Below are 20,286 nucleotides of genomic sequence, written 5' to 3' on the forward strand. Positions count from 1 at the left end.
GGGGGCTGAGGGCTTTGCACTGGGGTTTTATGCCTCCTCATGTGGCTGGTGAGACCTATGTGAGCCCGGAATGTTCGGCCGCACACTGGGCAGATTATTCCAGCTGGAGCTAGTGTCGTTTTGCCTTGCTTTTCTTTTCTGGCGTTTTTCTTCTTCTCTAGGTTTATTATATCCTATTGAACTTCAAATAATTTGAATACCTTCTTTGTGAACAATACTAAATATATGTTTTATTACAATATAAACGAATTCATCCTAAGATAAAATGAAATAAATGTTGTAGACTTTAGTAATTATATATTCGGATCAATAAAGCTAGGTTTGCCTTTTCAACTCTTCAAACTATCTGGCTCTCTAAGGCATTATCTCTACACCACAAGATACGAATCTATAATACAAACGTTAAGTCTGTCCTTCTATACGGTTCATAAACTTGGAGAGTCACTAAAATAAATATGGAAAAGCTCCAGACCTTTGTTAACAGATGCTCACGCCGGATATTAGGAATTAGGTGGCCAGAAAAAATAACTACTATTGATTTGTGGGAGAGAACTAGACAAAAGCCCATAGCCCAAGACATCACAAAACGAAAATGGAGCTGGATAGGACACACCCTGCGAAAACCAGCTACCAATGTCGCAAGGCAGGCACTTGGCTGGAACCCACAAGGAACGAGGAAAGTGGGCAGACCCAAGCAAACCTGGAAGAGGTTAGTCATCAGTGAAACTGAGGGTACTGGAATGACATGGGAGCAGGGGCGGACTGGCTATATGGGCACTTGGGCAAATGCCCGGTGGGCCGGTAGGGCCGACTAATGGGCCTCATATAGAACATATTAAATTGTTTAAGGTTTTATAATATTCGTCGTTTTTTTTAGCAGACTCTACAGTGTAACGCTAATTTAATCTAACACATTTTCCGAAATAATTATAACAGCCTGCATCCGTAGACAGTGCTACTATTAGGCCCTATCCTTTTAGCACCTACAAACATGGTGATTAAAAAAGCAACGTTACATAAGGTCTATATAACTATATTTCGTTTAAGGATAGGGTGCTCTTTTTATGAATGCGTTCACTTATCGATACATTATGAAACAAACAGAATGATTTTGAGGACAGGTAGACCTAGAATTAGATGTCCATTGTATTTTGTGGGCTGGACTGTATAGAATTACCCGAGCCGGTATTAGCACCCAGCCCGCCCATGATGTGTAGATGAACATTATAGTTGTAAAAAAAAATAGGTGCCAGTACTCAGTGATGGATTCTGCCTAACTTTTAACTACTAATAAATTAATAATAAACGTTAAAATACAAAATAAGTAATATTTTTTCCCCACATTGAAAAAGGTGCCGGTACGCCGTTCCGGTGCGTACCAGGGGCGGACTGGCTATATGGGCATTCGGGCAAATGCCCGGTGGGCCGGTATCCAAATGGGCCTGTATAGTCACCTAAAGGGCGTCATGAACTCTACGATGATACATATTAAATTGAAAAAAAAAATTATAACATTTTCTTATAAAAGTGGCTCTCTGAATGTCGTGTTTTTTTTTAATCAGTGCTTCTAGTAGGCTTCATCCTTTCAGGGCCTACACACTAAGTGATGAAAAAGTAACATAAGGCCTATATTTCTTATAAAGATGTAGAGCATTGTAGAGTTATCGATACAATATTAAACTCAACAACTATTTTGATGACATGTAGGCCTATCGTTTGATATACAATTCGTGGGCCGGAGTGTATAGACATGCCTGGGCCGATTTTGACACCCAGTCCGCCCCTGCATGGGAGCAGAGGAAGAAAGCTGCTCAGAACCGAGTTCGGTGGAGAGGTGTGGAAGCGGCCCTATGCTTCCCTGGGAGTGCACAGGATTAAGTCAGTTAGTAATTATATAAAATGGTAGTTTGAACAAAATCTAGCTATAAAAAAACACATCTTTTCAGTCTGGCAATCTGGAGTCGTCTCCCCTACTTAAGAACGATAACTACAATGCCACTTATCTTGAGTCATTCACACTGCATACCGTTTCCCACCGTCACCATAGAAACGCACACACACACTCCATTGTGAATCCATAACACTCCGGTTCTGTAAGGTTTACAGTGTAATCATAAGTTAATTTTTTTTTTTTATTAAATAGTCGTCACATCAGAGGTTTACCACTACCTTTATCGAGACAAGCTGAGCTAATCCGGCATTGTTATACACATCTCGAATGTTTCTTCAGGTTTCAAGATCGGACATAAGTGTTATGCTGGGCAGGGTTTGAACCAAGAGTCATCGAGACTACAGTCCTGAGCACATGTCGCCCAAACCCAACAACATCTAGTTCAATTGACTAATAAGACACAATAATTGTCAGTATTGTCATTGCAGTAGTCTTCTCTCAATGTTAAAAAAAAAAAAACTGACAAAAATGGCAAAGAATGAGAACCGTAGTTCTGAGATGAACTCTTCAATCACGAATACATACGGATAGACACACTGACGTAAGTGTTTAAGATATTGAAAGTCTAGACCCCCTGACCAAACTTAGGCCTAATTTTAAATCATTATATTTAGAAAATTCATTACGGTCAAACGGAATTATTCCGGGCATAACAAATTAGGTAGTATTTTTTTTTACCCCAAAGATATACATAAACTGTCAAATTTCTAGGAAAATCGTTATTGCCATTTTCGATGTCCGTTTCCAGTTCTCATGAGGCGCTTTCAAGCGGAATAAAGGAATTGTAAAAAAATAATTTTGTGACCAATGTTAAGGTCAGATTAGCAAAGAGTTTATGGATATAATCTGTTCTAACTACCAAGAGTCATTACACGAAACTGTGATTCCATCCTTCCTGTATGGTCGATATAGACGTACAGCCTCTTACTGAACTGGGCGCTAGTCATTAGAGCAAATCATTTGAAATAAAAAGCTATCAACATTTCTATTAGACTTCTATTGTCTTGCTGTTTAGTACAGTTCAGTGCCCACCAGCGCCCTCTCATTACAAATAATTGTTTCGCCATGACGATGGTTTGATTCCATTCAATGCATTCGTGTTTTGAATCACGTGATATCGATTTTCTTGGCTGTTTGAACACGATGAGAATATCATGGAAAATAGTTTTGTGTCGCAAAATCATTTTCAAAGAGACTTTATTCACTTCATACGTGAAATTAACTAATTTGATTTAGAATATAAACATATCCATTATTGGAATAAAATACTCTGAAAGACACAAAGATAAAGACACTTTCCTCGTCCCATATGCTAGGACAAATTTGTACAAATACTCCTTCTTCCCTAGTGCTATTAGAGCATGGAATGGGTTGCCTGACCCAGCCAGGAAAACCAGTGACTTGGCAGAATTTAAGTCATTGGTTAATATGCATGACTAAATGCATGACGCGTAGGACGTAAGCATCTTCTTTTTTGAAGTAACGTCTGTATTATATAAGATAAGATAAGAGTTGACTTTGAAATGCTTGAAATATGAAACATTATTAAAGTTCTTTCCTCGATTAGATTGTACTCCAATGATAATAATAACAATTTAATATTAATTATATTTAATTATATAGGCTACCTAGAGGTCATACTTAATAACCTTGGAAATATAAGTATGGACCAATGTACCACGGGACGAACGAGCCAGCACACTTCAAACACTAATCGGTTGATCTTAACCTAATTCTAGCTACAAGTCCTATATGGGAGCTCGTTATTAACAATAAATTCACACGGGGACTGCTATTGACGATACATCCCATAGCCTACTTACGGATAATAAAGATTATTATTATTATTATTATTACTTTTAGCTATAGGTAATATTAATAATAGATCAAAATTTGTTATGTAACAATGCAATAATCTTTTTTTTTTATGAAGAAGAAAAAAGAAACGCATTTTCATGTGTCAAAAAAAAAAATATGTGCCAAGTGTAGTTCTCAAAATAATATCTAGATCTAGATCATTTCGATCTTGGCTCATGTAAACATGGCCTCGATCCATAAAATAGTAACACTTTCATAGAGTTGGGCAACTTTTTTTTTTGAGGGTCTTCAGCTTGCTCTAGAACTACTTTACACACGCTACGGTTCCAGTTCCAGTTAGTACCCAAGGAACATTTATGCTAAGGTTTATCAAGATTGGTCAAACGGTTTTGATTTCTATTAGGGACATAGGCCTACATACACTCATACATAGGCTACTTACATACGTTTTCCTTTCTGCTTTATAGTATAGATTATCATTATTATTATTATTTAGATTTTTAAGTGTGCTTTCCTATTCCCCACTCGTCCAAACTTTCAATAAAAAAGAATTTGATCGATATATTGTTTGGAACAGTTGAGACGATCAACTACTAGCAACAATTTTCTACCTATTATCGTCTTCTTCAGGTGAATGACTTCCACATTTTAATCCTCCCCCCAGACCCCCCCCCCCGCCTCCGAGGTTCCATAAATATCTCATTTTTTTATATTTGATTGAAAATGTCACCACAGCCTCCCCCCCGCGCACAGTTACGTCCATAGCAATCATCCTATTTATCTGTCTGAATACATGAGTAGCCAGTGGGTCCATGTCACCTGAGATTGGTATAACAGGTTGCTCTGGAACTGACCCTGGATACGCAGGGGTAGGGCTGCTGAAGGGGGCAATGACTAATGTGATAAAATATGTTAGTCGTTACAGGGATTCTGAAACTAAACTGACCACATATCGTATATTGATCTAGATATGAAGTTTAATTTTTGCTAATGTTCGATTCGATCAAATAATGGAAAGAAAAAAAAAACAGCAAAAGGATTAAATGGAGAAGTATATAAATTTAACACAAGGCCTGTCTTAGATAATCGGAGGCCTTAGGCGAAATGAATTTGGTGGTCCCTTAATGAAATAAAATTTAAAAAGAAACAGCGAGATAAAAAAGGTTGTCATTTACTAACAATCTGTCGATTTGCTGAAATTCATATATCTATCTCAATTTCCGTAGTAGAGACAGAGTTAGACTTGTAAACTTAGAGTCATGGTGCTCTACTATGTTTGAGATCTGATACAAATTTTGCAATTTCTTTCTCAATTTTTTTTTAATCCTATGCGAGACCCCCCGCCAATTGGAGGCCCTAGGCAGCTGCCTAGTTTACCTATGCCAAAGGCCGGCCCTGTTCAACCATTTATGATTGCAGAATGCACTATTAATGCGGTCTCTAGACAGCACAAATTGAGACGCCCTGAGTGAGCTCTAAATGGTTAAATTTTTGATGAAGTTGTTTTATGATGGTTAGCAGGCGTACATGAGCCCGGAGGAAAAAAAAAAAAAGAGAAAGGTCAATCCCACATCATTCTTAAATTGTTGACTCACAGTGCAATCAACCAGATTAAAAAAAATCGGTGTTGATGAACGGGAGAACTAACTGGTCGGTTTAAAAAAAAAGGATCTAGAGTTCAAAGCAATTTAATAATCATAGTCATTTTGATGATCGCTTTTAGGTTATAGATTCTTTTTATAGTTATTTATTTGACCTGGATTCTTTATGTGGAACACAAACAACGGAGAATGTAAACAATCGTATTTCATTCTTGTGTAGTGCACTGTGGTCTCCGCTAAATGTATTGCCACTTGACAATTTGCCTTGCTCGCCGATTGGTGTAGTCTTATGTGATAACGGGTTGGTATTTTTATGCAATTTCTGTCAGAGCGAAAGTAAAACTGATTTTACTTCATACTTATTGAGGTTTAAAGACATAGTTATGGGGTCAAATCAGAGGCTGCAGTTTAATCGTGTCAAATTGTTGATATTTTTATCATCTGTGTGTTGTTATTGTTTATGCGATGATTTAACAAACCAAACCTATTCTGATCTTGAGGATAGCGCTTCGGATAACGACACAGTTGAGAGCCGTGGCTTACTGCCGTCTTTAAGATTTGGGTCAAGACGGTATATATTCGACGACATTTTTTTCCACAAGCTTTGATCCAGAGAGTACTACCACGAGTTGGATCTTGCCGACCACGCCTTACTACGACTTAAAATTATTAAACGTAACCGAGACTGTTTACTTTTGGAACACCTCAACCATATCTGCGAAGACCTACCAGCAGAGCGTCTGTTTGCAAATGCTCGTCAGTAAAATGTATGCCATGTTCTTGCGAAAGACCAGCCTGCGAACTGTACAGCAATTGCTGTCCAGACATCACCGAGCCTTACATTCCACCGCCAGGATTGATTGGAAATCTCTACACCAAGAGTGAAAAACTGGGCTATCAAAGCTTTAATGCTACCTCTTCTTCTGTAGAGATAGACAACGACACCTCGCCAGACGACATCTCGCCCAACGATATTTCGCCAAACGATATTTCGCCAGACGACAGCTCGGAAGTCGCTTTAGGGTGCGATGTAGAATCGTCACTACTGGGATATAACTTTATTTATATTCGATCATGTCGTCTGAAGTCCGAGGACATGAAAAACTTAGAAAGACTTTGTGAACAGGAGCTCCCCCTGGAGGAAATAGACGCAGACGTCGTCACGCGCGTCATTGATGACGCAACAGGCACTGCGTACCGTAACAAATACTGCGCTCAATGCAACGGGGTTGAAAGGGTAAGTGTGTTGTATTCTGCTTAAAGAAAAGCCAAAATGTGTATACTTTTTTTTTATTGTAACTTTGTTTGAGGCGGCCTTAGCAGTGCGAGGCGACCTAAGCGAATGTCATATCAGGGCCACGAATGTTTGTACGATGAGCTGACAGAAACAACATAGTCTCTTCGTCAAGGGACTTCCCAAGGCACTGATTCAGGCAACCCGTTACATGTTCTTATGTGGCTCTACTTTAAAAATAACTTCTCATTTCCAGAATTCACACGGTTACAAAGAGAGTTTGTGTGGAAACATAAACTCACAATCGGCCAACGAAGTGGTCCACTCTGGCAGGTAAAAAGACAGATTTCAATAGTTTCAACCAGAATATCAGAAGCTATGAATTAAAAACTTTCAACAATCACAACCCTACGTAAACTATCAACAATCACAACCCTACGTAAACTATCAACAATCACAACCCTACGTAAACTATCAACAATCACAACCCTATGTAAACTATCAACAATCACAACCCTATGTAAACTATCAACAATCACAACCCTAAGTAAACTATCAACAATCACAACCCTACGTAAACTATCAACAATCACAACCCTATGTAAACTATCAACAATCACAACCCTATGTAAACTATCAACAAGCACAACCCTATGTAAACTATCAACAAGCACAACCCTATGTAAACTATCAACAATCACAACCCTATGTAAACCTATCAACAATCACAACCCTATGTAAACCTATCAACAATCACAACCCTATGTAAACTATCAACAATCACAACCCTACGTAAACTATCAACAATCACAACCCTATGTAAACTATCAACAATCACAACCCTATGTAAACTATCAACAATCAAAACCCTACGTAAACTATCAACAATCACAACCCTACGTAAACTATCAACAATCACAACCCTATGTAAACTATCAACAATCACAACCCTACGTAAACTATCAACAATCACAACCCTATGTAAACTATCAACAAGCACAACCCTACGTAAACTATCAACAAGCACAACCCTACGTAAACTATCAACAATCACAACCCTACGTAAACTATCAACAATCACAACCCTATGTAAACTATCAACAATCACAACCCTATGTAAACTATCAACAATCACAACCCTATGTAAACTATCAACAAGCACAACCCCATCTCCGACAATACTAAAAGAAGACGCATGTACTTTGTTGTGCACGGTACTTTACTTTTAGCACCAAACTGCAAGTAGACAACTAAACCGCTGTAGACATATTATATTATATTAGAGCAACTTCCTTGTGAACAAAACTAAATATAAATTCTATTAAAATACTTACAAATTTAACTTAAAATGAAATAAGTTTAGTAGACTTTAGTAGTAATATAAACTGGTATTTGAACAAAATCTATTTCACTATACGATCGCAGTTGTGTATCAAGGATTGGCCCCTTTAGGCACACAAGAAGTTGCTAAGGGAAAAGATCGTCTCTCGAGACGTGAAATGCCAGAGAGAGATGGATTTCACTATAAAAACACATCTTTTCACTCTGGCAATCTGGAGTCGAATAGTTGTAAAATAGTGTATTTTTATGAAAAGACTGCATTTATATTTATTTAAAAATAAATAGATAATTTGCTTTAAAAAAAATAGAAACTAGCCGTTGTATCAGAACTTTGAAAGTTTTAAAATAACATGAGCCGGATTTTCGATTTCTCTTTCAGTTTCTTTGATCTAAACGGGACGAACGGACGGACAGACCACACAAAATTAATAGCGGCTATTCCCCTTTTTGGGGGGCCGCTAATAAAAAATGACACAGCATACACTAATTAGAATGAAGACAACATTTGTATGAATAGACATATGTGTTTGTTTGTTCTCAGATCGTAAGTTTCAAGATTGACGTACGATGCCAACACTACATGAAAGTGTACCAGGCCACGGCGACAGACCAGCTGTTACGCATGATCGTCGCAAACGGAGACGCGTGCCAAATCAAACAGGTCATTCCCCGGAATGCGATTCTAGCCAGGTGCTACCCTTCCATATTCTTGTAAGTATTCAAACAGCTTTACATTGCTGGATACATGGGTAGCAGCAGGGGCGGACTAGCTTTATGGGCATTTGGGCTAATGCCCGGTGGGCCGGTACCCAAATGGGCCGTTAGGGCCATTTTACGGGCCTCATAAATGCCATAATAGAGTGAATTAACTTGTTAAAATTTTTTATAATATTCTCTTGTAAAAGGGGCCCTCGTTTTTTTTTAAAATCTTTTACAGACTCTACAATGTAATACTAATTTAATCTAACACATTTCCCGAAAATATGTAATGGCCTATATCAGTAGGTACTGCTACTAGTATTCTTCATTCTTTTAGGGCCTACACACTTAGCAAATTAAAAAGCAACATACAGCCTATATTTCTTATAAAGATATAGAGTTCAGTGCATGCATTCGTTCAGTTATCAATACATTATCAAGCTTAACAGATAGACCTAGAATTGGATGTCCATCATATGATATACAATTTGTGGGCCGGATTGTATAGAAATGCCAGGGCCGATCGTAACACCCAGTCCGCCTCTGCAGGTAGCAGTTTTCTTTTTCAATCCATCAATTTACATCCAATATTATTTACCAGTTCAAAAAATCTAATTGTTGTATTTGTAAAAAAAAAAAAAAAAAATCAAGGCTGTGATTTGAAAACACAAACATGGAAAACTGTACTCGATTTAAATTAAGTATTATAATAGCATACTTGTATTAAGATAAGTAAAGGAGTAAATAAACTTTTACCTAATTGCGTGATTTGTTTACAAAAATTCGCCTGCCCATCCCCTACGGCGAGAGGGGATCGGTAGAGGGGCAATAGCTACGACTCTCTCCCCCCCCCCCCTCAATCCGCCAGTAGTCTTGATGAGCAGGACTTGACCACGTGACGACGGTGTTGTTATAATTGGAGTGGCCGGCGGTTGTCTTCTAATGATTTTTCGGACTTTGTTGAGACATCAGTTATTGCCTCAATGGACAGAAGTCGACCGCTTTGAGACGATGTGACGTAATTAAGTCAAGTGTGTGTGTTGGGGGGGGATGTATTTTGATTCTTCAACATGAATGACATTTAAAATAATGTCAGTTGAAATCATTGGGTTGGCCGTGGCTAACTGTGTGAATTCTCTTAGCAGATACTAAGACCTAGGCCTGAATGGGAAATATAACCGTCTCATGCAACGTATTGCGCCCAAAAGATTTACGAAACAACCATTCGTTCATGTCAATTTGTGATGGCAGTTTTGTTCATTACAGAGAGAGGGTTGCACCCAAAAGATTTACGAAACAATCATTCGTTAAATGTCAATTTGTGATGGCAGTTTTGTTCATTACAGAGAGAGGGTTGCACCCAAAAGATTTACGAAACAATCATTCGTTAAATGTCAATTTGTGATGGCAGTTTTGTTCATTACAGAGAGAGGGTTGCACCTAAAAGATTTACGAAACAATCATTCGTTAAATGTCAATTTGTGATGGCAGTTTTGTTCATTACAGAGAGAGGGAAAGTCACATGACTAATTACAGTTCTTATGGGATTATTATTACTTTTTTTTGTGGCTGATATTGACTCGGGACAAAAACAAATTTATAAATATAAAAGAAAGGTTTAAAAAGACAGTCGTTGCGCTACTTACACTATACCTACGTCCATTGGGTGAGCCATGCAACAATACATTCATTCGACACATTTATGGTTACATGTATGGGTTGAAAACACATTAACGAACTATTTAAAAGAAAAGATGCCAGAAATGAATTCTCTACCTTGGATCCACAATTCAAGATGACCGGTCTTTAGAAGAGGAGATAAAAAAAATGTATATGAAGGCTGCATCGACCTTCGCTAGACTCAGGCCAAGAGTTTGTGAAAACTAGAAGCTCACCACAGTGACCAAATGGAGGTCTACAGGGTTATGCGTTTTGACTGTACGGCAGTTAGTCATGGACTACCTATGCAAAGCAAGAGAGAAAACTGAATTCATTCCACTTGCGCTGTCGCCGAAGAATCTTGAAAATTATATGGCAAGTAAGAGTGTGCAACACTGAGATCCATGCGTGAACGGGTTTTCCCAGTATCTTCACAATCCTCTGACAACGACGCCTGCGCTGTTTTGATCATGTTCGCCGAATGGTGGACAATCACATCCCGAAAGTCCTCCTTTATGGTCAACTCAAGCAAAACTTGTCGAACCCGTTTCCGAAATGTAGTCAAACGGGACATCAAATCAGTGAATACTGATTACTCGGGATCTTTGGGCGCCTCTGAGTCCACCCGGCTCTAATGGGTACCTGACATTAGTTGGGGGAAAGTAAAAGGCTGTTGGTCGTTGTGCTGGCCACATGACACCCTCATTAACCACAGAAACAGATGATCTTTATTTTAACAATCTGCCCCATAGACCACAAGGTCTGAAATGGGAAACTTTACTTTTTAATTTACTACTCGGAAGACATCGCCCTAGACCGCTCTAAGTGAAGAGAGATGGTGACTAATATCTTCTTCTTTTTATATAATACAGACGTTACTTCAAAAAAGAAGATGATTACGTCCTACGCGTCATGCTTTTAGTCATGCATATTAACCAATGACTTAAATTCTGCCAAGTCACTGGTTTTCCTGCCTAGCTCAGGCAACCCATTCCATGCTCTAATAGCACTAGGGAAGAAGGAGCATTTGTACAAATTTGTCCTAGCATATGGGACGAGGAATATGCCTTTATCTTTGTGTCTTTCAGAGTATTTTATTAAATTTTGTATTTGTATATGAAGATTATGGTTCAGTGTTTTATGTATAATTGCTACTTTACTTTTAAGTCTTCTGTCCTGAAGGGTTTCTAAACTTAGTGATTTTACTAAAGGTGTTACTCTAGTCCAGGGGTGGGCAAATTACGGGCCGCAGGCCAGATGCGGCCCGCCGAGGTATTTTATGCGGCCCGCCGACACCTACAGAAATCAGGTGTGCCCACAGTATATAGATATAAAAATGCAAATATAAAAAAAAATCTAGATAAATTATTGAAACTGTCTCATTATAAAAAGTTTTAAGTAAACGAAGATTATGCTTATTGGCTATACATCAATACACTCAATTCAAGACACTATGTCTGAGTGTTGGGTAGGCTTGGAACAAGATGGCAAGTGTAACAACTGATGGAGCTCGATCTTTGACTGAGAACCATAAACTCAAAACAGCAAAGTTTGCACAAAGCTGCGCATAATTAAAACATTAAATACGGCAAATGATAACAACCGTGAAACTTACTAGAGCTAGGGGAGTTAACCACGGGTAGTTCTGATTTATGAATAAATAATCCAATGTATCCGCGAGCTTAGCATGGGCAAGGCAAAGGAGAAGAATATAAAATCTCGAGGATGAAACAGTTATGTTACATGAAGGACATTGACTGTGACCTTGTTACCAATATTTCGAATGAAGAGTGGAAGACAAAATTTCATTTTCTCTACAATTGCTATTGCAATTGATTGTTTACATATGAAATGTAAATGCATGTTAAATCTTTTCAAATAAGGCTTTCCATTCTACTGGCAAGCAAAAAAAAAAGTTTTTGTCATTTTCCTTTGCTGAAAGGTGAAACTATCTTTAGTGTAATGATCAAAAGTACAACACTTATTAAGAGAAGCCGATTCAGCTCCAGAGGACATAACTCAAAGCAAAGAGAAGTTCCAATCAGCACTACCACGGGAGTTTTATGGGTGCCAGAAGCTGTATTTCCACACTTAAAAAAACATTGCTGCTGTTCACACTATTTGGGTACACATTTTACATGTTGAAGGGTTCAGATCAGTAATTCTATAACTGAGATGAGCCGCGTAGTGGTTTCCAGATCAGGCAGTTCTACGAATAGTCTTTGGAGAGTCCTGTTGGGGTTCCCCGATTTAGTAAGCACCATTAAAGGACATAGCAGCATTCTCTGGTGATGCTCCACAGAGGCAGGCTTCCCTCGTCCCGACATTTAACTTCCAGAACATAAATTGTCTCATTCAGTGAGCAAGCATTTTTTGTGGAAACTAAACAATCATAATCGCTGGTCAATGTTGACTGACTGTAATTTGACAGCAGTCACACACAGGGGTAACAACTAGTAAGATAGTTTCACAGTTACGAAACATTATGCACGAGTGTAAGAAGTAAAATACTGCACATTAAATACAACTGTATATTTGTGAGGATATTGTGATATAAAAGGACAATAGCCATTTTTTAAAAATCGTAATACAATATATATGAATTAAAAGACAATCTACACAGCAAGTTTATCTTTCTAATATATATATATGCGGCCCGCCATTCCAAAACTTTTTAAAATGCGGCCCTCGATAAAAAAATGTTGCCCTCCACTGCTCTAGTCAAATGTGAATATTCGTTTGTTATGAATCTCACTGCTCTATTTTGTGTCTGTTCCAGTTTCTTAATATTTTCTTGAGTTGAGGGGTCCCAAACAGAGGATGCATATTCTATTATCGGCCTAACCATGGTTAAATATGGCTCTGGACAGCGTAAAAAACATGTCCTCAGCTCTGGAAGAAAAGCGTGACGTAATGACCCATAGACCTTACGACCGAAAGAGGCCAACTCTAAAGAGAATCTACATCCTTGGAGCTTAACGCAGTTTCCTCATAGCAAAAGAAGTTTTGTTTTTTTTATATCCTTAAAAAAAAGATGCGTGCACTTTAAGGCTTCTGTTTTATAACTTAACTCTTTCTCTCCGTAATTATTTACCACATTCTGGTGGAATCAACGCTGGTATCGTCAGTTAGGAGAGAAAGAGTTAAAATTGCATTGCTTCCCAATTCAAAATCACTCCCGACAAGATTTGAAAGTAACTGAAGATCCATTTCACAAAAAATTTGTTTAAAATGATAAAGTGTATTGGATAGTGCATTAAGTAGCTTAACACATCCGGCTGACCATTCTTTGTTCTTTGATTGTAAATAGATATTAAATAGAAAGTAAATAGAGAAATAGTCAATACATTTATGAAACAATTTGTCTTCTAGTAACATTAGCCACAAAGTGATTGACAGCTGTGACCACGCCTCCCCATCGTGGTCCTATGATGAGCACATCGCGATGGCGTGTCGACACATGAATAGTTCCATCTACAGAGTGGCCAGAGTGGAAGGCGATGTTTACTACAAGAATATTTTTTGTGCCATCTGTCATGAAGTAAGTAATGCAAACGCGTCTACCACTTACTGCACTTATTACAACTAGTTGCTACCACAGACTGTACTTACAATATCTAATTGCTACCACTTACTGCACTTATTACAACTAGTTGCTACCACAGACTGTACTTACAATATCTAATTGCTACCACTTACTGCACTTATTACAACTAGTTGCTACCACAGACTGTACTTACAATATCTAATTGCTACCACTTACTGCACTTATTACAACTAGTTGCTACCACAGACTGTACTTACAATATCTAATTGCTACCACTTACTGCACTTATTACAACTAGTTGCTACCACAGACTGTACTTACAATATCTAATTGCTACCACTTACTGCACTTGACTAACTGTCGATCTCTCATACCACATAAACGTACACATTATGTCCTCCTTTTTAGAGCTTTGTTTCTCTTTCTGTCCTCCTTTCTAAAGCTTTGTTTCCCTTTCTGTCCTCCTTTCTAAAGCTTTGTTTCCCTTTCTGTCCTCCTTTCTAGAGCTTTGTTTCTCTTTCTGTCCTCCTTTCTAAAGCTTTGTTTCCCTTTCTGTCCTCCTTTCTAAAGCTTTGTTTCCCTTTCTGTCCTCCTTTCTAGAGCTTTGTTTCTCTTTCTGTCCTCCTTTCTAAAGCTTTGTTTCCCTTTCTGTCCTCCTTTCTAAAGCTTTGTTTCTCTTTCTGTCCTCCTTTCTAAAGCTTTGTTTCCCTTTCTGTCCTCCTTTCTAAAGCTTTGTTTCCCTTTCTGTCCGCCTTTCTAAAGCTTTGTTTCTCTTTCTGTCCTCCTTTCTAAAGCTTTGTTTCCCTTTCTGTCCTCCTTTCTAAAGCTTTGTTTCTCTTTCTGTCCTCCTTTCTAAAGCTTTGTTTCCCTTTCTGTCCTTCTTTCTAAAGCTTTGTTTCCCTTTCTGTCCTCCTTTCTAAAGCTTTGTTTCCCTTTCTGTCCTCCTTTCTAAAGCTTTGTTTCCCTTTCTGTCCTCCTTTCTAGAGCTGTTTCCCTTTCTGTCCTCCTTTCTAGAGCTTTGTTTCCCTTTCTGTCCTCCTTTCTAAAGCTTTGTTTCCCTTTCTGTCCTCCTTTCTAGAGCTTTGTTTCCCTTTCTGTCCGCCTTTCTAAAGCTTTGTTTCTCTTTCTGTCCTCCTTTCTAAAGCTTTGTTTCCCTTTCTGTCCTCCTTTCTAAAGCTTTGTTTCCCTTTCTGTCCTCCTTTCTAAAGCTTTGTTTCCCTTTCTGTCCTCCTTTCTAGAGCTTTGTTTCCTTTTCTGTCCTCCTTTCTAAAGCTTTGTTTCCCTTTCTGTCCTCCTTTCTAAAGCTTTGTTTCCCTTTCTGTCCTCCTTTCTAGATCTTTTTCCTTTTCTGTCCTCCTTTCTAAAGCTTTGTTTCCCTTTCAGTCCTCCTTTCTAAAGCTTTGTTTCCCTTTCTGTCCTCCTTTCTAGATCTTTTTCCTTTTCTGTCCTCCTTTCTAAAGCTTTGTTTCTCCTTCTGTCCTCCTTTCTAAAGCTTTGTTTCCATTTCTGTCCTCCTTTCTAAAGCTTTGTTTCCCTTTCTGTCCTCCTTTCTAGAGCTTTGTTTCCCTTTCTATCCTCCTTTCTAAAGCTTTGTTTCTCTTTCTGTCCTCCTTTCTAAGACTTTGTTTCCCTTTCTGTCCTCGTTTTTAAAGCTTTGTTTCCCTTTCTGTCCTCCTTTCTAAAGCTTTGTTTCCCTTTCTGTCCGCCTTTGAGCGTCTGATGACCTATGACCTATGACCTACGAGGTGATGAATACTGTCTGTTCTCGCTAAAACCGGATGTTGTATTTGCAGAACTCGTATCCGTGGTACAAAGCTTGCAGGAGTCCATCTAAAAGTACAACCAGATTTATTCCCCCACTGAAACTGCCACTTCAACTACTGATTAACTTTGGTAGCAAGACAATCATCAGAAAAACTTTTTCTCGTATTCTGTCTCCCAATGTGACCGTCTGCTCTCAAGACGAATGGACTGCTCCGAACGTAAGTAGATCATTTGTGAATGTTGTTTTACAAAATTTTATCACTAAAATTTCTTTATGAATAAATTATCAATATCATATCTTGCAAGAAAAAAAAAGTTGGTCAAAAAAGTGCTTTAACATAACAAAAACCATGTTACATCTAAAGCTTTATTTCACTGAATGACAAACAACTACACACAAAGTAAAGATCACGACACGAAACAAGGTCAGTACACAGTCTAACAAATGTAAACATACTCTAGGGCCGACAATCAAATAAACAAATTTACGACATAAAGTAAAGTTTCCCTTTCAGACCTTGCGATCTATGGGACAGATGATGTAAAAGGTCTTCTATTTCTGTGGACACTGTTAACGAGTGTGCCATGTAGCCAGCAAAAGGGCCAACCGCCTTTACTTTTCCACAACTAATGGCAGGCCGGTGAGAGAGAGCTCTTGTTCACTTTTGCTGGCCTAGAGTTCCAAGAGCCGAAGGCTCAACTCTACCTGACAGTTTCAAGAAGAAAAAAAGAAGTCAGGTGCCCATTAGATCTTGGTGGACTCAGAGGCGCCCTAAAGATCCCGAAATTAGAAATCCCAGTCTTCACCAGAATTCTAACCCAGGACCCCATGTCAACAATGTCTGGAATAAATATTAGTTTCTATAAAAGTTCATGCCATCCATTACACCAGATGAAAATAAGTAAGATAAGGTCAATCATAGAACAAACAGCACAAGAACCTAAGCGAAAAGGATGCATTGAAACGCGATATAGTATCAGATAGGGAGAAGATGGGTCTACAAGTGACAGGGACAGCTTGTAAAAAACACTTTTATCAGTATAATTTGATGCGCAATCAAAAATGCGAAACCACATTTGAGATGTTTACGGAAACATACAAAACATTATAAAAACGATGTCGATACTTTTCCGTATTTATAATTAATCAGGCTTCATTGTTTTCACTGCTCCTTCTTCCTTAGTGTCATTAGAGAATGGAATGGGTTGCCTGAATCAGCCAGGAAAACCAACGACTTTAAGTCATTGATTAACATTCATGACTAGATTGACACGTAAAATGCATTCATTGTGGTAGTGTGTGGTATTTTGAAGCTACGTCTGTAATGTATAAGATAAGACAAGATAAGACTGTTTCGAAAGTGGAATTTGATTTTTGCATAATTTTGTTGATAGGCCTACTGTTGAAATGATTGTCCAACATTACACTGTTTCATGTCACAATGTATTAGTTACACTGTGACACTGTTTGTTTTTTCCCCCTTAAAGCTCGACTTAATTAAATGTTATTAGAATCCATTTTCACTAAATGTACTGAAAAGTGTTGTGGGCCCATCGAGAAGACAGAGCGACAGTTAGTGCACATACCGCATGAACACTTTGAACTGTCAGAGTTGAGCAATAGGCTCTCGAAACTCTAGTCCAGCAAAAGCGAATAGAAGCTCCCTCTCACCGGCCTGATTGTCCGGCAGAGGGTCTTACGAATGTCTTTGTTGTATAAGTCTGAAGAGAGAAACTTTTTTTCATTTGATCTACTTGTTGTCTGAAATGTTGCAGTTACATGTTAAGTTTGGTGAGAATCAATGAATTCTAAAAGCGTTTAAAACATCGAAATTTGAAAATTGTGACATCTGGCTCAACCTTCTCCCTAAACTTCAAAGATGAAATTATTTCCCTTCTTTTCTAAACATGGTTTATCTGTTTGTATTAGGACGACAGTTAGTGCACAGTTAGTGCACAGTTAGTGCACAGTTAGTGCACAGTTAGTGCACATACCGCACGAACACTTTGAACTGTCAGAGTTGAGCCATAGGCTCTTGAAACTCTAGTCCAGCAAAAGCGAACAGAAGCTCCCTCTCATCGGCCTGATTGTCTGGCAGAGGGTTTTACGAATGTCTACGTTGACGCCCTCATTCCCAGTGAAACGTTCACTCCGGACTAGAGACGAGGCCGAGGGCCGTGTAGACCGGGAACCACTAACATTTTCTATTCTATACCAGGTTAAACGTGCGAGACCCGTAATTTATGAAACGGACTTTTGAGGTACGGCGCCCCGTGACAAGGTTGTGGGAGCTCTTTTACAACCTCGCACAGCGCAATGGGAATACTCCTGCCCCCCTTAGGCACTCCCCAGTGGCGTAACTATGGGGGGGGGGAGGGGGGGGAGAATTTTAAAATCCCCCCGGGCCCCCACCTAGGGGGGGCCCCCAAATGGGTGTCCGAAATTTATTTGTAAATACATAAATTTAATATATTTGATTGACAAATAGTGTCAACGGGTGTCTTTTTTTTTTCAACATTTATGGATTAAATTTATCACATAGACTAAACCTACATCTAGGTCTATCAGTACGTTGACTTTGTTGACATTTTAAAAATATTTTTTCCCACAGAAATCAAAGTTTTTTTTTTAAAGTTAGTTTTACATTTTAAACTTTGTTGTCACGAATAAAACTGCATGATATACATCGAATTTCAGGTATCTTGTTACCTTTACTAATAATAGATCTAAATGGCGAGTATTTTATGGCTACACTAATTAACCTTGAAGCTAAATTTACACAATCGAGTATAACAGATCCAAAAGTTATTCTTAATAATGCTAGAATAGTCCATTATTCGGGTTTGGCGTCTATAATTTCAGAATTAAACTTCACACTCTAGTTATTACCCCTCTATTCAACTTTCCTCAATCCAATGGAAACTCTCTTTTTATTTCCATCTAATCCTTTTGCTTTCGCACAAAACATAAGCAACAAACAATAACGTAATATCACATAATATTAGCACATCCTTCCTTTTGAAGTTATTATCACACCCTTCTATTTAAAGTTCTTAAGAGTGATATCTACTAGCAGGGCCGGCCCTAGCATTTGCGGGGCCCTATGCGAAACGGATCGCGTCGGTGCCTAGTGTGGGTAGGGATGAGCATAATGTCAATATTATTTTTTTTTTATTAGAAAATAGGCCTACTTTCGTCTTTGCAATAAATTTTTATCAAATGAAAGCTCGCAATGCCACTTTTTATGTATAGGCACCCCAAAATGTCAATTTCGTCTATTCTTCAGGAGATTTCAATAAATTAAAAAAAAGTTCAGTACTTTATCGTATATTTTGCCTTTTCATGAGATTTCCTGGAGGCCCTGAAAAATCAGGAGGTCGCGAAAACCCTGTTATTTTATATACGTTATAATGGTTTAATTTAATAATGTACACTTAGAATTAGCGCGGGTCCTATGAAAGCGCGGGGGCCCACTGCGACCGCATAGGCTGCAGTGGCCTAAGGCCGGCCCTGTCTACTAGGAACTTTAACAATTCGTCCACTTCTGGTTGTCTTGACTGGCACAGCAAGTTCTCTAGACGTTGGTCTATAATTGTCAGTTTCGTTTGTTCCAACAGTTTGCAGTTCATTGTCTCCATCGGTATCATAGTACCCAGAGATGTCTTCATCGAAACTCTTATTCAAATGCGTTGATTTCTTCTGTATGTTTTTCCGTTTGTCTTTATGATGTAAGATCTGGGTGCTGAATGTTTTTTTATGACAACTGCTTTCTGCCATGTTTGACCTAGACGAACTCTCCGACAGAATAATCTTTAGGTAGTCTTGCTTTTGCATTGTATTTCACTTTGCTTTTCATCTGTCGTTCGTTGAGTAATGTCTCTGCATTTTCAGCTACCGATGGTTTCAATAGTTTGGGATCAGGTGGAATGATTCCCTGAGTCTTCTACTCGTCAGCAGTTGTGATGGTACATACGTCAGTCCACTCATCGGAGTATTTCTATACTCGAGCATAGCGAGATATGGATCTTTCCCACTTTTGTATTCTCTGAATCCTTTTTCTTGCGCACAAAACATAAACAACCAACAATGACGTAATACCATATAATATTAGCACAGAATCTTCTTCATGCAATGGAAAATTAAGATTTTTTTTGCATATCTTGAATTCTGGTCAAAGCTCTTGCGCACAATTACTATAGTTCAGAAGAAACTACAAAAGTCTGGACTGCATATACGGGAAGCTGCTAAAGAAATTAGTACCCTTTCATGCTTTCTGCAAAATGATGAGAAACTGACAAAAACCCAATCCATCGAAAAAGCAAAAGAAGGTAGTGAATACTATGGATTCCCTGTAATCAAAACAACAAGAAGAAAGAAAAGACTTGATGGGAAGTTGAGTTCTGATGTAGGACTGTCAATAGAACTGCAATTTAAACTTGTTGCGACAGAAGTGCTGGACAGATTTCAAAGGCTGGAAAGAAAATGGATACCTTTGGGTTTCTTCTTGAACCAAGACACCTGTTAGATGAAGACCTGCTTATGACAAACTGTGCTACTTTTCCTGTTTGTATGATGAAATAAATGGCAAATCGCTTTTTCAATGATGTCACTGATGCACGAGCACTTTTCATCAACAAACCAGTAATACAATCACCAATAGACATATTGAGG

At 38.4% G+C, this 20,286-nt stretch overlaps 2 protein-coding genes across 2 annotated transcripts in view; one reads left to right on the forward strand and one right to left on the reverse strand.

The window, feature by feature from the left end:
* The window catches only part of LOC106052088 (protocadherin Fat 4-like), a 301,505-nt gene that overhangs the window by 186,120 nt on the left and 95,099 nt on the right, over positions 1-20,286 (reverse strand). The window lies entirely within an intron of this gene.
* LOC106062292 (uncharacterized) overlaps positions 6,126-20,286 on the forward strand; it is a 43,198-nt gene continuing 29,037 nt past the window's right edge. Inside the window, exons 1-4 of the mRNA XM_056018740.1 lie at positions 6,126-6,607; positions 8,487-8,656; positions 13,676-13,844; positions 15,644-15,832. Of these exons, the coding sequence (XP_055874715.1) occupies positions 6,140-6,607; positions 8,487-8,656; positions 13,676-13,844; positions 15,644-15,832 (996 nt within the window). The 5' untranslated portion in view covers positions 6,126-6,139. The remainder of the gene's footprint in view (positions 6,608-8,486; positions 8,657-13,675; positions 13,845-15,643; positions 15,833-20,286) is intronic.

The sequence above is a fragment of the Biomphalaria glabrata genome, chromosome 2 (genome assembly GCF_947242115.1).
Source record: "Biomphalaria glabrata chromosome 2, xgBioGlab47.1, whole genome shotgun sequence".
NCBI classification, from domain to species: domain Eukaryota; kingdom Metazoa; phylum Mollusca; class Gastropoda; family Planorbidae; genus Biomphalaria; species Biomphalaria glabrata.